This window comes from Hyposmocoma kahamanoa, unplaced genomic scaffold (assembly GCF_003589595.1).
Source record: "Hyposmocoma kahamanoa isolate Upper Pololo Valley unplaced genomic scaffold, ASM358959v1 100021, whole genome shotgun sequence".
In the NCBI taxonomy this organism is placed as follows: Eukaryota; Metazoa; Arthropoda; class Insecta; order Lepidoptera; family Cosmopterigidae; genus Hyposmocoma; species Hyposmocoma kahamanoa.
Window position 1 is genome coordinate 2456928 of NW_020653200.1, and position 17979 is coordinate 2474906.

The 17979-nt window shown below is 34.2% G+C and overlaps 1 protein-coding gene across 4 annotated transcripts; it reads left to right on the forward strand.

Annotated features, from left to right (window-relative positions):
• The first annotated feature begins 1177 nt into the window (after positions 1 to 1177).
• Positions 1178 to 15227, forward strand: LOC113228788 (vesicle-associated membrane protein-associated protein A). Of its 4 annotated transcripts, none has more exons than XM_026462175.1 (8): positions 1178 to 1243; positions 3415 to 3579; positions 3660 to 3763; positions 3839 to 3919; positions 4006 to 4086; positions 7981 to 8067; positions 8707 to 8799; positions 13041 to 15226. In XM_026462175.1, the coding sequence occupies exons 1-8, from the start codon at positions 1192 to 1194 to the stop codon at positions 13200 to 13202; spliced, it is 825 nt and encodes a 274-aa protein (XP_026317960.1). In that variant the 5' UTR covers positions 1178 to 1191; the 3' UTR covers positions 13203 to 15226. The 4 variants fall into 4 exon arrangements, with proteins under 4 accessions (XP_026317960.1, XP_026317975.1, XP_026317983.1 ...); XM_026462190.1 differs by having other exon boundaries at positions 7996 to 8067; positions 13041 to 15225; XM_026462181.1 differs by having other exon boundaries at positions 1192 to 1243; positions 3427 to 3579; positions 13041 to 15227.
• The last annotated feature ends 2752 nt before the right edge of the window (positions 15228 to 17979 follow it).

The following is a 17979-nucleotide window of genomic DNA, read 5'->3' on the forward strand; positions in this document are numbered from 1 at the left end:
TTATCGATTCGATGGGGCCGTAACATTTAAAAAAAAGATATTATTTTTACAAAACTATATTTTTACAGTTCGGCTCGAAGAACCAATTATTCGGTTCAAAGAACCATGCTAAGCGGCTTTAAGGACCATGCTATGCAGCTCAAAGGACCAAACTACTCAGCTCGAAGGACAATGCTATGACGGGGCTAAAATGGGATAGGTGAACGCACTGACTGACCTTGGGTGGTTCCTTCGATAGTTAGTAGTAGTGCTCAGGTGTTAAGGGAATTTCGCGCTGCTCACTCTGATCTCCCACAGATTAATGATGTAAAATGATTTTCTGTATATCCATTGGAGAACTGCTACGATTATATTGCATCAAAGCGACCTTTCGCTAGGGCGGTATAGTTGCGACAGAACATGTCCAAACGGGGAATGTCCTACCCTCAAATCAGTGTATTTTTTTAGGATAGGAATAGAGTGGAGATGGGTAGATCATTTGTGCATTTACGAACATACGTATTCAACCGTATTCAAACTTGACAATATCTTTATAATTATATCTTAGGAGGATGGAAAAAATAAAGGATTATATGGAACACCTTTTCCCGACCATTGTTTAATAAATCTATTATTTCGACTGAACAGCTTGAATCCAAAGTCGTAAAATAATTTAAAAAAAAGAGTTCTCAAAGTATACATATATTTGTGTTTCAAGTATAAAGGGTTCCGTTTGAATCGAGTTTGTTTGGGCTAGAATCATCGGTCTAATTTTTAGCGACCCTTATATACTTTGATTTTTGGTCATAAATTATTGGCCGGGTATTTTCTGGCTGCACGTATTTTCATGGTTGGACTGAAGTAGGAAATGCGCATGTGCGACATTTCGCATAGGGGTCTATTTTCGTATCGACTATTTTTAAGACTTTAATTGAAAGTTCAATATTTTTTCTATATTGCTGTCAAATATAGAAAAATATTCTTACTAGTACATAGCTGTACATGAAACAGACACAAGTAATGTTTATTGAGGTATAAAATAGCTATGCTTCAGTTTCCGCAAAACTCGACTCGGAAATAATTTGAGAATAACCGCCATAAAAAAAAGAAAAAGAGCGCATGCGCAATGCGCATGTCGAATTCGTCATTTCATCGTTCGCTTTGGACGACATTGGGAATTATTTTGTTAACGGGTTGATACGTTTATACAAAATGCCTAACCAGGTGTTAACTATAGAGCCGCAAAACGAACTAAAGTTTAAAGGTAAGTCTGTTATTGTTTTACCGCACGTAAGCTACAAACCTCTACACTGAGACTTGAGCAGCATACATAGGTCGCGAGCTAGCTGCTGACAAATGGAGTTTCTATTTCCAGATATCGGCGTTTGATCAGGGTGCGGTTTTTTCAGATTTTCCTTATTCCATAGCGTAAATGTCAATTTGAAACCAACTCTTGACTTAGGCTAATAAATATAAACGCTCTGCTCTGCCATATTTGTGGGTAGTATAGATATATGTGAATTATGATCATTGGTAGCTACCTACCTACTTGGTACGCGAGTCATTATGAAGAAACTTCTTTCTATTGCATTTATCAATGACAGTGAATAGCGCCGTCCATGGCGACGAAGCCAGTAGTTCATAATATTTCACGTCCTAGTATTTTATTGGGATCTATTATATCTGAGCTGTGTACATACGTACTTAAAATTGCACTTATATATTGCGGGAGATGAAATTCATTATAGTTCATAATGTTTCACAGCTACTCACTATGTATTTATACATGTATAGGCCAGATCAGTCACCAAATTCAGTTTACCATGGAGATTAGCAGGTTACAGACATGTCTAAAATATACTCTAGTACTATGATAACCAGAAATTGGAGCAGGCAGTGTATATTTACCTAAACTTTGAATTTAGTTATAGACATAGAGAGGATACTTTTCCTTGAAATCCCACAATTTACTTTACACTATTATAACCAGCAGTTAGTTCTCTATGGTAGTGTAATTAGAAGAAAAAGTTCATAATAGTAAGTAGAGATGTAACTATTTTAATAATAGTTACATCATTAATAATACCTGGAGGTGTTAATCACTGTTATAAAAAGAAATGTTTGCTTATTTTGCTTTCATGGTTCGAAGCTTTAAGTATAATATATAAAATACTTGTGTTAGGACTCCCGCTCTTCCACATTACAACAAAGGAATAACTAGTGGAATTGATTTTATGGTTTAAAATTAGGTGATTGTAAGATGGTACATGTTGCGAGTGTGTTTATCTGTATCACTTCCTTGAATTTTTGGTAAACACTCTCTATTCACATTTCTGATAATAACATATTTATACTTTTCACATATGATTGAAGCAGTTTATCTATCACAGTAAATTTAAAATATTAATAAAATATGATATTAAGATTAAACTTTGTATTTTTTTGCAACTAAAAAAACAACTATTCGTCAATAGTAAAATTTAATATAACTCATGGAAAGTCGAATAACTACAAATTTAAAATCTCATAACTACATTTTATCTATTAATTAAAAGTTTGAAATTGTATATTAAAACCCGAGTGCCGGATTGCAGTAAAATGAATTTATCTCCATTTTATATTGGGTATACTAATTAGGACACTTAAAAGAACCAATATTCAGCACTGCACATAGTTTTAATGTCAATCTTAATGTAATACAATACAATCATGACACTTCACGGCTTATTATCCAGTTTACCCACTTTGGTACCACATAATTGCATTTATAGATTGAAATACAAAATACTTTATAAATTACACTTGAAATTGTCAAATGGATTAAATACCATTATGCATTTGTAAGCAGATTCGCCTAAGAAGAATAAGAAATATTATATAATAAATATTAGACAAAACACATTTCTAAATAGAAATTTGTTCATAAATATTATTTACAATATTTATTTCAAAATTTCACGAGTAGAAGCAAACTCAAAGAATCAAACTGATCATTACCATAGAGTTTCAGCCTTTTGTACATGTTCATTTCACAATAGTTTTAAATTTCATAGCAAATTTTGAACATCAACAGGAATCATATTAATGAAGCGTACTCATTGCCCCTTTTAATTAATTTATAACTTTGTGATGTTTGCTGTCCAGAACAGTTTATTTTAGTTCTTTGTGATATGATGTTTATCATTATTTTCATAAAATAATTGCGAATCTTCTTAACATAAATATACTGTGGTAGCATGTTTGTACTTTAAACTTCTCTCTCAGGGCCAAGTTTACAAATTGCCCTAACAGCTGGTAGTAGTGGGTATTTTGTCAGCACTAGGTAGTTAAACCAAGACAAATGTATGATGTTCAACTTTCTGTGTAGGAGTTTTTAAGGCTGTTGCTATTTAGTCCTGTTTTTTGTGGTATAGTCAATATTATTGATTTTTTTAGTTGACTTTTCAGGCCTGTTTGAGCAAGGGTATACAACATACATGCGACTGACAAACCCGAGCACTGATACCGTACTGTTCAAAATAAAGACAACTGCACCAAAGAAGTATTGTGTACGTCCTAACTCTGGTGTTCTCAAGCCAAATTCCAAAGTAGACATTGCGAGTAAGTTGTATCCTAATAATTATTTTAACAATTATAAAAACTGGTACTTTACTGATCACATTTTTTAATTCATATTTCAGTTACCCCACAGCCAGTTTATGTTGATCCTAACGAGAAACATAAACATAAATTTATGGTGCAAAGTGTCATTGCACCTGAGGGGAACACCAATATAGATCAAGTAGTATGTATTTAATTTCATAATAACTTTTAAATTATTGTTAAGGTATAGTTATTGACTCTTGATCTGTCTTTGCAGTGGAAGGAGATTGCCCCGGATCAGCTTTTGGACTACAAGTTAAAATGTGTGTTTGAAACTCCCCGTGGCACTAATCTCAATGTAAGCAGAAAATATTACAATGCCATCATTATATTGTGTTGTAGCACACTATTTACACAACTTAGCCATTCTATTTACCATGACAGGATTCTGGTGACACCGCTGCTCAGAATGAAGTTGCTAAGAAGCGAGTGGCTGTGTCTGAGGAAGGGAAAACATCAACAAAGGTAAGTAACTAGCTAGTATAATATGAGATGATTTGAGCTGCAAGGGTGAACACAAACAAATTCTTAAGAAAATATAAAGCCTATTGAGAAAGTGTTGTGATATCTGACAGAGCATTCATTGCCTTTACATATTTTTGCTATTAACATACTTAAGCAAAAACAATCACATGATATTAGTTTGTGTGCACCCATCTTACCTTTTTATTTTTTACTATATTTGTGTACAATTAAGTGTTTGCTTTTGTAGCAAAGGATTCCTCCTTAACTTACAATCAGTGAAATATACACATTGGCATTTCTATTCAAGATATAAGAAATGCTAAAGTAATCTAAGCTATACGCATTTCAATAAATGTCTCAGGTGGTGAAACACCTGTGTACAGAACGTGGTTGCTAACGACTATGCAGAGTAAAATTGTGTGTAATATGTTGGAAATGTCTTTCAAACCCTATAGCCCTAAGGCACAAGAAGGAAAATATTATAGTGGGAAAAAAAATGCACTTGCAAAACAATAATTTATTGTAGCGTTATCTGTCTTTATATCGTTTTGTTTTATACGCATCTCTGTACGTACGCGTACAATGGGTATTTTAACACCAAGCCAATGAACACTTTTCCTTAAATATAACGGAAGGAATCCATTGCGCATGCTCGTCATTGGTATATAGACTGTACGATTGGGTGTAGTAAATACGGGCTTTTTTTGTTTTATTTGCACGTACCCATTTTCTACGCACACATTTTTTTAAACTGTCAGAGATAACATGATTAAGAAATAAAATTTTTACATGCATTTCTACAACACTAATTACAATGAATGTTTCTTATTATACCGTATCCAATACCTATAAATTTGCGTAAAGGATAATAACAAATGCTCAAAAAGCGACTCCAAACGGGAAATTATAAAGTATTCAAGGAGGAGTTAAGTGGTAAACTTTATTACAAGTCCCTGAATGTTAGATCTGAGCGCTTTGTGGCGAGGCACAAAAGTCTTTTTTCAAATTAATCATTTATTGCTTAATACAAAAGACATATAGTGCACGAAAAATAATCTGTCGTATCTCAAAATTATGGAATTGAGAGGACACGATTTGAAAATTAAAAAAAAATCTATGTATTTTTTTTATAAATGGATAAGTAAGTATTATGTATAAACAAAAATAATCATTACTCGCAATAAGATCAATGCAGTATCTTTTCTTTTTTTTTTTTGTCAAATTGCGTTTTCTCAATTCCGGAATATTGAGTTACCACAATATTTGGTTTCATGTGCGATACCCAAAGGCGAACTTATCCCTCGAAGAGATTTCTGCCTGCCAAAACTAGCTGTGGTGAAGAAAGTTTGCGGGATTAATTATTGCTCAATATTTTATTTTCAGCTTCTATTTCAAAAACTGAGCACTAAAAGTGATTTAAATATTTTTTTGTGTACAACTTCTTTAACTGAGCTAAAAGTAAAATATGAAATTCTCTTAATTTACAGTCAAGAATCAATTATGGGAAAGTTAAGTGTGACCATTTGTGTTAATTGCTTCACTCGATTATTTATTACAATGCAATGACGACGACGTGAAATGTAGTGTAACTTTATATCTATACACATACAGGTACCTAAACCTGCAGACGTTTTGCCTACAATAATAATACAGCTGTATTGTACACTTCTAGTATTAGGTATCATAGCTACGATTGCAGCTATTAAAATACCTGGTAATTGTTTTTGTATATAGTTTGCTACTGACCTCGAGTACCTCAGCAGATTGCAGGTTAATTATGATGTTCTACGTAATTTTCCATCTTGGCGCACATCTTCTAAAATGTGGTTTCATCTGCTTCGTAGAATCTTCATTGTTCAGAAAAATTTAATTTATGATGATAAAATTTTAGACTGTTTACTAGCTTCGGACTAATTGACCTCTAATTAATTCCAATTTTTCAGTCTGGGTTAGAAGGATAAGTTAGAATATTATATTTGATGGGGATATCGAGTCATATCCAGAAATAGAGACCAAATAAGGGCCATTCATCCCTGGCAACTCATCAGTCAAGTGGTACTAATATCACTTTAAATATCAACTCTCGTTTGCGCTGATATCACAAATTAGACAACTAAAACAGAACAGCGCCAACAACTGACCTGTGTGTACGTCTCCGTATATTCCATAAATATTCTGTATTTATTGTAATAAAGATAATATCAAAAAACATCTAATTACAAAACAAACGGAATCACGTTTCATCGGTAATTAAATGTTAAATATGTTATTTTTCAGCATCGTCCATTATAGCAAAGCGATATTATTAAACTGGTCGATTTGAAATGAAACAATTGACTACACCCGTCAATTGTTTCGAATTTAGGCTGGCCAATCGAAGCGAAAGTTTGATTTGGCAGTACATTTTCAAACAAATTAAATGACATTTTGTCTCTATTTCTGGTGATAAATGAAATCGTTTCTGTGAGCCAGACAACCTCAAACTAGAGAATTCCCCGTACTGAGTACGAAAGAAACCGAATTCACTCAATCAATTTAGAAAAGTAAATTTTTGGCAAATTGGTCCTCGAACCCGGAACCTCCACATTCAGAGCCCACAGTGCCAACCGTCAGGCCACCACGGTCGTTAAATTGTATATGGTATCAACTCCCGGAAATTCGATTGTAGGCGACCGGATTTCAATATAATCTTAGCTAGAAAAATAGTGTAGTATATCACACATTAAACCTGTCCTAACTCATAATTGAGATTATAAGATAAGACGATTTGATAGTTCTTAAAACTAAAAAAACTGAGACCAATAAATGTATATTCTCGTTTATGTATAAATAAAAATAATCACTTAATTCTCAATAAGATTCTTTTTTTTTAAATTTTCATGTCGTGTTTTCTCAACTCCACAATTTTGAGTTACAACAGTTTTTGGTTTCATGTGCAATAGTGCATCTACCTAGGATGCAAATATTGAAATTTTACCAACTTTTGTCAACCGAAAGGTCAGCATCTTAAGCCATTACGGTAGTCAACGCAAGACATCGCCAGATAGCGTTGGCCTTTGGTCGGCATAAGCGAGAAAAGTATTATAATAATGTGAAATGTCTATGAGCACTGTGTTTAAATCAAAGTATTTGAGATAAGGAAGAGAGAACGAAACTATTTAGTACTGTTACCACGCGTTTTAATGAAGACTCCTTGTGTTTTGCAATTCTGTATCTTGTATCGCATTCCATTCTATATTGGATGACGGGATGGAACACGGTTAACCTGTGCATTTCTTACATCTGAAATACTTTAGGATTTAGAACGCGAGATTTAGCATGTTTAGAATCGCAGGAGGTGCAGTGGAGCAGTGGTACTCAATAGCAATAAAATCGCATTATTGCAATAAATATTCTTATGGACCACATCAGACAGAGGACACTTTCTATGCGTCTTACCATTGCTGAAAAGATCGCATGGACAAACCACAAACAATTTCTCAATTAGCAAAAAATTAAAATATTAGGAAAACAACATTTTGTTATTAATTTTAAGTAATCGCTTGTATTAATTTGATGAGGCCTAAAGGCCGAAGAAACGGGCATCGATGTGTTATTTAGTTGTATCTTCGAAATATTGTGTGTGTATATTATAACGACAGATTGTTACTAAATTTACATGATACCACCTCGGAAGAACCCTTTCAAGAGTTACACCAGAACATACGTAGAAAATATGTACATACACAATTCAAGGGACGCCACCTGTTTTGAAAGCTGTTAAAATTTTAATTTTGTTAGCTTTTATTTGACAAACGGCAAATAATTATTTCTGTCGGAATATAAACCAAACGAAATATAAACTATAATTAGAGTAGGTAAAATGTAGTTAACTTGGAACTAATAATATTTCAGGTGTTACCCTTACAGGATGCCGTAGAAGGTTTCATCCATAACGAATCAAAGCGGAAGGGTGATGACACATCTGGAATTTTCAAAACGGTACCCTTTCTTAATTTTTATTTATATTTTAGTTGATAACGCTGTAAACGGTCGCCTTGCAAATAGGTCTGCTTAGTCCAATATGTAGGAATATTCGTTTTAAAATGGTAAACGATTTTTTCCAATGTATTGTTGGACGTTTAACGTTAAAACGGCCAACAATAGTATGAACTATTATCTTTAGAGTAAGTAGGTAAATAAATGTTTAGAAGTCGACTAAAAAAACAAAAATTAAATACTAGTAGAAAAATGTACAATCAATATGACGGTACGTAAGTATTTATGGCTTTAACGTATGAGAACAATATTGATGACAACAGCGACGAGGTACCTATATTACGGCAATCAGTTGGGGAATTTATTTCTTTAAACGTAAAATAAATTGAAGAGAAAGCACGCTTATCTTTCTCTAATATACTATTACCAGCTTATCATATTTGACGATTTACCAAAACAAACCTACTTGAGCGCTTCTCATTGTCATTTGTAGTTTCTAGCTTAAAAAAGCATGTTTGTGGATACTTTTGAAAAAGCATGTTTATTTTTTATTTGCAAAAATTTTCATTGTTTTCTGCAATTGTGGATAGTTACAATTAGCACCTGTAAAAGTTTTATTTTTATTAATTTGTGTCATTCCAGGCTGCAGATAATGATCTGCAAAATGCAGCTTCGGAAGTGATTCTTTTGAGGGAGGAAGAAAGCAAATTAAGACAAGAAAATCTGCAGCTAAAAGTAAGTTTTTTCTTTTTTTTTTTTTAACATGATATAATCATAAATGTTGTTACGTGCAAGGCGTGTCGTTTTTCTTTGTTATTATGGCGCGCATTTCATATTTTAATGCTGAGCGTGTTATAAACTAACTTTTATAAATGTTAGTTTTCCGAAGGCGGCAAGTCAAGTGAAGCGCAAATTGATTATGCCTTGAATATAGCGAATGTTATAATTATTCTAACTATTACCTAACAACGGATCCAGTCTGCCAGTGCAGTGCTTGTACCAGTTTCTTATAGGCCATATTCTTACGTCCTTATTATTTTATGATTATTTTATGTAACTGCTAGAAGCCTAAGGCTCAATTTATATAGCAGCCGAACGGAATGGAAGAGAATTTTTGTAACGGTATTGTACATGGCATAATGAACTTTATGGTCAACTATGTAACGTGCAAACTAGATACGAGCCAAAATCTTCCGCGGACTGCGCGAGCATTTTCGAGCATGCGCGTGACGTTCCGCCGCAATATAAATGGAGCCTAAGGAACCCAAACAAAGTGATACTAGGCACAATCCCTAAGACAAAATATTTTCAAAGAAACTGTTATGCAATGTGTGGAAAAGTTTTTAACAAAATTCCGGTTCGATTTAAATCCCTTCCTTTGACTAGATTTAAAAGTGATATTATTTCTACTCGATTGACGATTTTTTTCAAATACTTATAAAGGTGATCCCAAATCGAGTATTGTTTTTAATCGACTTCAAAAAAAGGAGGAGGTTCTCAATTCGTCTGTTTTTTTTGTATGTATGTTACGCGATAACTCTGCCATTTGTGAACCAATTTTGATGATTCTTTTTTGTTGGAAAGAAGGTACCTCAGATGTGGTCGGTCCCATTTAAATTTCAAAAAAATATTCCACCTCTAAGGGTGGCGAACTAGGGGATGAATGATTTTTAGGTCGGTTTTTTTAACCGGAGGCTAGGTTAGGTTATATATCAATCAATTTCTTAATGTATTGTATATTTGCATGCTCTTATTTAAGTCTAAATACGATTTAGAGAATTAGTTCTACAATCATATTTTACCACCAACATTTATAAGGTACCCACCCTATTTAAAGCATATAAATTATATTTAATTTACTTTAATAATTAATTTTATTGCTCAGCGAATCAAGACTTACAATGACTATTGCAATTCAGCTTCGTTAACCGGATAGTACGTGTTTGGCAATGTGCGTTCATTTTACGGGAATAAATTTAAAATATCCAAATACTTACATACTTACTTTAATATTAGATAGAAAATGTAACTGTGAATAAATTGCATTTGTTCGTATCATTATTTAGATTCAAAGATACTTTATTCTCTTTACTTTTATAGACAACTGTCACTTACGCGAGTGCTTGAAACAGTAAATTAGTCCCAGGAATCCAGTACATAGTGAACACGACAGTAATATTATAATATTTATTTATTTCATACTTAGATTCGTAAAAGTGTTTTTACAATTTAAAATGTATGATATTTTTTATAAAGCCACAGAACCAGTGACGAACTGTTGAGTGTACATCAAGGTCTTTGTAATAACATGTTTTTCTGTTCGAAGATACTTTTAGATTACATGACTGCAGTAATTCTGATTGAATTTATGCCAGGAAAGAATTGATTGATAATTTGGGCATATTTAGAAGAAAAGAAACAATGAAACTCAGAAATGTTCTACTCTTTTATAATGTTTTATCAAAATTGTCACTTACACTTTATTTAATTACATTCTAGAGCCATAGCATAGAATTCAGAGGCAGTTTGATCAACAAAGTTTTTTTAAAGAGATACTTAAATATCATTTTAATAAAACAATTAACATAAAGAGGCGTTTACTCCCCTTGAGATCGAATGTATTGATATTTTCTCTCGTGATTTAGCGACAAAACTCCAACTTCGCAACTCCGAACAAACTTCAAATGTATTCAATAACATGAATGTGGTGTTTTAAATGTCGTGGGATGCCAATGCCAGATTGACAATAACACTTGACACTAACCGTTTGTTAAATTATATTTACACTATTATTTATTATTACTTATTATTACTATTACGTCATAGCGAATTGTTTCCATAAAGATATTTCCTGCATATCGATGCTATGAATCATCATCGCCAACCGCCCACGCTTTGATCGTGACACTACTCTGGTCTATTCTAAAACATATTCCTCTTGAAGGCGTCATCGTCATATTCATTGTCAATAATCTGGTTGTTGTAATTATTATAAGGTTATAACTTTGACGGTGTCACGAACTAACCCTTCATAATTAAAGTTAAGTTGGGCCCCAAGTCTGCTTAAAGTTAAGAGTAGCTTGCCATTGGTTAGCCATCGAACTACTACTCTAATGTCATTGCAATTTTTGGGGTGTTTGGCTTTTAAATGGCGAGTCGAGGCGACATCGATGACGTAGTCTACTGATTATTTGTAATGAAAAAATACATTTAATTTGAAAACTAAAATGCTGCTTAAACGACGTAAAACTTAAGCACAATAGTTTCTATGCATTTTAGTGGTTTTTAGTCAGGCAAAATCCATAGTTAGTGATTGAATGGATGATGTCATCACTGCCAATCCACTGACATTCTATTGAAACTCAATTGCCATTGCAACTAGATTTTAGCAGAATAGCAAACATTGTCATAACTGCAATTATAGTCTCAGTGGAATTACAATGACCAGCTGCTGTTTCAAGAAGTTTAGCAGAATTGGAGTCTAGGTTTTTGGCCAGCCTAAATAAATACTAAGGCTCAATTTATATTACGGCGGAAAGGAATGGAAGCGAATTTTTATAACATAGCATAATGAATTTTATGTTCAATTGTGTAACGTACAAACTAGATACGAGAAGTCCACGGAAGATTTTGGCTTGTATCTAGTTTGTATGTTACACAAATGATCATAAAGATTCATTTCGCGTTTTCGCGATAAACTGCTATTAATTTCATATGTGTAACAACACATGTGAAATTAATAGTAGTTTTACTTTTAATTTCATGTGTGTAACAACACATATGAAATTAATAGTAGTTTATGTGACTGTTACATAATGAAAGGCATTAAAATACGATAGAGATAAAGATTTTCATAAATAAATCACACGAGTGTTTTAATGCCTAATGATGTACAGTTACAGACACTGCTTTATCTAAACACGTTTATTATAAGCTCTCTATGATGTCTTCGGGAACCGCATGTTACGACTGGTCAAATGGCGGCAAATAAAAACATTTCTCACGCATGTCACACAACCATAATTTTTTTTAAATTCATAGACAAGCTAGAGTCGGCCCCAACTATCACATCGTTCGATAGCAAGTAACATGTGAAATTTGTCAAAATTGTTTGCTATTTCATTTCGAATAAATCTTCTTCATCTCGACCAATGACCAATTCTTTTTGAATTAAGATCTCAACTGATATTAGAACTGAAGTTGTATCAAATTGTTTTGTTTTTCAGAGATGTTCGAAATTTGAATGTAATAAAAAAATCGAATTTGATGTTATTATGAAGCAATAATAACATTTTCACTGACAAGAAACTTGGTCTAACAAAACAGTTTATTTTTATGCTGGCCGTAACTTGCAGTTTTTGAACACATCTTAGAGGGTTTATGGTATGTGTGTAGATAAACAATTTTTTTTCGGGTTTATTTGTGTTTCAAAAAACAAATGTTTCGGGCCCTTTACAGATCCCATGACCACGGCTGACTGACCTGTAAAAGTCCCAAAACGTTGGTTTGTTTGAAACACAAATATACGCTATTTAGACCCAAAACAAATTATTTCATTTTCTCTATGAATTTAAATTCTGAATGTTGCTATCTTTCCTAGCGAGTGTATTCGATAATTTTTTTTTTTAATAATTGGAGTGTTTATGATTATTATTTTATCTTGTGTTATTACTTCTTAATCTTTCTCTTTGTCGTTCACTCTTTTTTTTTTTAAATAAATGAAAGGCCTAGTTACTGAAGTTCCGGGTCAAATGCAATGTTCATATCTGCGTATGTTGTACATTCAGAAATATTTCGATTTGATATATGATAAGATTTCACTACAAGTAATCATTCCAAAGGTCCGTTACGTAGAGCTTTGCGTTTCGTAATTTCTGCCTTATGAACTGAGTAACTAAACCATGCACTGGCGATTTTAACATCATGTTCTATACAACACAGGTAAAGGTTGCTAAAATATATGTACCGGGTTACAGGAAGAGCTGCTGCGTCTTCGTCAGGCGGCGGGCGATGGTCGCCTTCAGCGTCGTCACTCGTACGGACCGGAGAAAAACGCACAGGTGGCTATGATGCCGTGGCTCATCACCGCTGTAGGCATGGCGATTCTTGGCATCATCATCGGCAAGTTCCTTATGTGAATGGTCGCAAACCCCGCGGCGACTCGACATCACCTTACGCTGTTCAACCACTCCCAACGCGTCCCTCTCGCACAAGGCAGCTTGACGATTTTTAGTGGCGTCTTTCAAAGCCTCTTTCTTACCGCTTCTGTGATCTTGGAAAGTTAAACATTTATTTCAATGTGACTCGATTTTGTTGCCTTACTAACTTTATAAAGATGATCATTGGTTCTACACCCCTTGAGCTATCCTGTTTCCGTTTCTTGTCGATTAGTCCTCAGCGTAATGTACGTGCTGTTTAGTGTATTAATCCAAGTTATTTTCAAAAATTACCAAAGAATATTTGCGTTGTTAAAATCTTGATGGTTCGGGTATGTAACTTATGATAATCGTAATTTTCTCGTTGGGATAACAGGCACTGTCGCATTCAGTGAGGAAGAAAAGGTTTAACTCCATTGCTAGGGGGCGCTACTTACGTTTCACCCAACACAGTTGTCAATTGACATTGAAATAGTACTTACAAAAACTGATAGCATTCTGAAATTACACATTTACTTCTGTGAACTGAAGGGTGACATGAAATTTTATTTATCGACATAAAATTTTCGAAACTAGCATCTTCTCTATCTTATCTATTCGTACTTTTCCTGTATAATTTAGTTTAACAAATGAAGGACATTGGCTTTTTCGTGCATTTTTAAACACCCGAGTTTGATATGTTAAATAATGAAAAAGACAATATTTTTTAATTTACCTAAACATAGGTACTCTTATATATACAACTCTAATTAGCTTTTTTAATTTATACCACACTTGAGCTATATGCGGAAATAAATATTCCAATTTTCAAGCTTCTCCGTCATGATTTTATATCGCGTAGACGTTGCTCTCAAACGTTGCACGGCTTTTATAAGCAAGAACGAACTCTCGCAACACGTGAGGTAACATGCAATTTTATGTCTGCGTCGGTTTTGTACAATTGTGCAACTCGTACCATAACTCATGCGGTTCCACAAACATAGCATATGAATAGGCCTTTAATAGGCCTTTGTTTCTCGTATTAAAACAATTCTATAGTATCTTGTTTACAACTTGTAAAAATTACGATAGTACAGCATTGCTTTGTACTTAAAGAAACTTGCGTAAAAAGGAATGATATCTTCAATTCTCCATAGTTAACTGATATTGTACTTAATCTTGAATTTGTCTTAAGCATATCGCACACCAGCTTCAACAGTATCAAAAGGGATTTTTTTTTAATTGTTAAGGGCGCGTCGCGCAGAACGTCCTTATCACAACTTATACTCAATCTCAAGTTAACAGATACCACTTATGACGACGGTAACATTTTATTTTATATTAAAAATAGACATCACATTTTCACTTGTCTTTCGTGTTTGCAATTTTTCAGTTATGTCAGTATTGAAACCGGTGTGCGATATGTAGTGTTGTCTCGAGTAATCGAAATCTTCTGTTTTGATAAAGATCCATAAAGGGAAAATTGCAAAAAAACATCTAGAATTCGTGTTGTTAAATAGCTTAGAGAATTGTAAAAGAATTAGTCAACCTTATTTAATGAATTTTAAGTGGTCTATTTACTTAGTTAAGATTAGTATTACGACCTATTACGACTATTACGACCGTTCTTTGATATGGGTGAAGCGTCTGCAGCGCCATCTGTCCCGGCCTTTTCGTTTACTTCCCTATTGTATGTGTCATTCCATAACATATTACAATACAATAGGGTATTTGACAGATATCTAAAAATTCAAACGTTGCGGAATTTGACAAGTGTATAAAATACAGAACTGTTTGTTCGCAGACGTAAATAGAAAAGGTAGGAACAGAATTGAAGTCTTGACAATTAGGCTAAATTTATACTGCGGCGGAACGGACTGGAAGCGAATTTTTGTAACGATATTGTACATAGCATAATTAACTTATGGTCAATTGTGTAACGTGCTAACTAGATACGAGCCATATCCTTCCGCGGATTTCTCGCGCATGCTCGAGAATGCTCGCGCATTCCGGGCATATTTTGGCGCGCATCTAGTTTGTACGAAAATTAGCTTCCATTCCGTTCCGCCGCAATATAAATTGAGCCTTAGTTGAAGACATTCATAAATTAATAGTTAAAAAGAAACTGCTATATTTGTTTGTGTCGTCATAACTAAGAACGCCCTACAAGTTGCGTATTAATGATGGTTTTGTTAAAAAGGGACAGAGTAGACCCCCATCACTGACTTGAACCATTAATATCTGTGGTGATAGTTGAGATCAGCAAAACCGTATTTTAGATTCATTTTCGGCGTATTCATGTGAGTTGCGAGAAGCAATAAGACATTTTGAGTCAAATACCCTATTATGATTATGAAGTTAGGGAATAAGCTATTTTAATGAAGTTGTCTGTATCTTTTAAACCTTCGTAGGTTTCAATTCATATTAAAAAGGCGTTATTTAACTCAATTAATGTTTTTTTTTAAATGTCCCCATTGTTTTGAAAAGTCAATATGCTATGGATCTCGCACAGGGAGTTGAGGCAATTGCAGTACTAACACATACTCATACTGGTGTTACTAATTTTTCTTGCTCTGTGACAGAATTATTTCAAAGATGGCAACTACGAAATTAAACTAAATTACAAAATACAAATGAATATCTGCGTTTGTCAATGACGTATCAATAAATGGACGTCGGGTCCCCGCTAAAAAATGTCCGCACCTATAGAGCATTATGGTTTATATTTGTTGAGTTCGTAGGTTTTCGCGATTGTTACATATATATAGGAAATTAAAATCCGGGAAATTAGTTTCATTTCCTATGGTGTTATATTATTAAGTTCCCAGTAGAAGCTGAATAATATTATGATGAATTTTTAGGTCTTTAAATTTGTTGCATTCAGAATTGAGCAGTGCTGCAATGACGTTACAATTTAAATGTCTTAGTTTTTTTATATTTCCTTGCATGTAACTACGTTTTTTATAAGTTACCTCTGGGCAATTTTTTCGTGGTTTTTGTATCACACCCGTCGTCCATTTGTTGGTTGGTCAATGGCGTTTGTGCATGCTAATCTCTACAATGCGGCTGAAATAATGTGGATTTCTACGATATATTAAGATAAGCTTGAATTAACATTTGGTGTTAGTTGCATTTAAGAGCTGTTAAACACGGCGACTTTTAGCAGTGATGCAAACGCGATGCAGTAGCGAGGCAGTCGCTAATTGTCTACCTTTACACACACGCGCGACTTTAAGCAACATGCAAACTCGCGACTGCATCGATACAAACGCGCGACTGCATCGATACAATCGCCTATAAATCGAAAATGTAGCGATGCAATTGCGCGTTTCACGAAGGGTCGCGGATTGACCCAATGTGCGCAAGCAATGCAGAAAGCGTTACGTCACCGAACTACGCAATGTATTTTGTCACAATCGAGCATGTATTATAAATAAATAGCCTTGCTTCAAAATGATCGATATCTACCGGATACCAAACTAAATGAAGAAATGAAAAATGAACCTTATGGTTGAATGGGCTTGTGGTTCGCCTCAACTCTCGGTTCGAGACATTACTCACTTTGGCTGTAGATACACGTGTCCCCCAATTTGTTCGGTAATAAGTTTTTATGAAAATCTCGACTTTTCTATATCTGACCAAATTAATCCTTTGTAAGCGTTTATCTACTCTAGCGCGCTCCCAGAGTTTTATATATCTGACTCGTAAACTATCTAGCAGAATATTCGGGAATAGAATTTGTAATACTTTCATAATCATCATGTTTATAGTAGGGTTGTAAAGTAGCGACGTCTTGTCGATTGTATTGTTATAATAACGTTTTTACTATTCCTTCATTGAAATTTAAAGAACAAAACTTTACTACACACACAAGTTCCCTAACGCAGGCAAATCATCCGTGTTAGTCATTCAACGTTACTTGTTTCTTTCGTCATAAAGTAGGAGCCCTTAAGTTTCAATTCAGAAATATTGGAATATCTTTCTTCTTTGTTTATGGATTTTTTATAACAGAAAGCAAATATTGATATTTGGCATCAGTATAAAAATTGTGATGTAACGGATAATGGATACTTTTTTAACATCAGAAAATCACACGGGTAGGGAAACGAGCACTCTTTTTTTTTTACATAAACGGCCCATTCACTACCCGCATTGCAGTCCGCTGCGCAGGCAGGAGACTGCTCACACACTATCCTGCAAATGGCCTACGTTTGGAGTCCTGCAAGTCGCATTGCAGGATTACTGGATGGCTTGCACGCTGCAACTAGTCGGACTGCAATGCACGGTCATGAATGCCCCCTTTTAGAAGCAAAACTTTGCATAGAAATCATACACATACAAGTTTGAATAACTAAATCGAATTTGGCCGAATTGAGTTTCTGTTCTACACTACAGCTGTGAAAAATAACCGCGAATAATTATTGTAATATTTACACCTGATAGCCTGAGTTTAAAGACAGACATCGACGCGGATGAATGAGCGCCGCCGTCCAGAATCTACGCGTAATATCCTCGTGTAGCAGTAGTTGACTTAATGGTGTAACTATACCCACGCGGAATTGTAAGCAAGTGGAATGAAATATTGTTCATATAATTTACCGTAACGTGTTCAAACCTAGGCTTGTTTACGTTAGGCCAGTGTAACGTTACCTAAATAAACAAGGGAGATAAATAACCCTAGAGAACACAAACTTAATTTAAACAAACAAATCTAAGGTGGCAAACGGAATAAATGCGAACTACAGCCACTTATTTTAATTTTTACTTGTTATAATAGCAT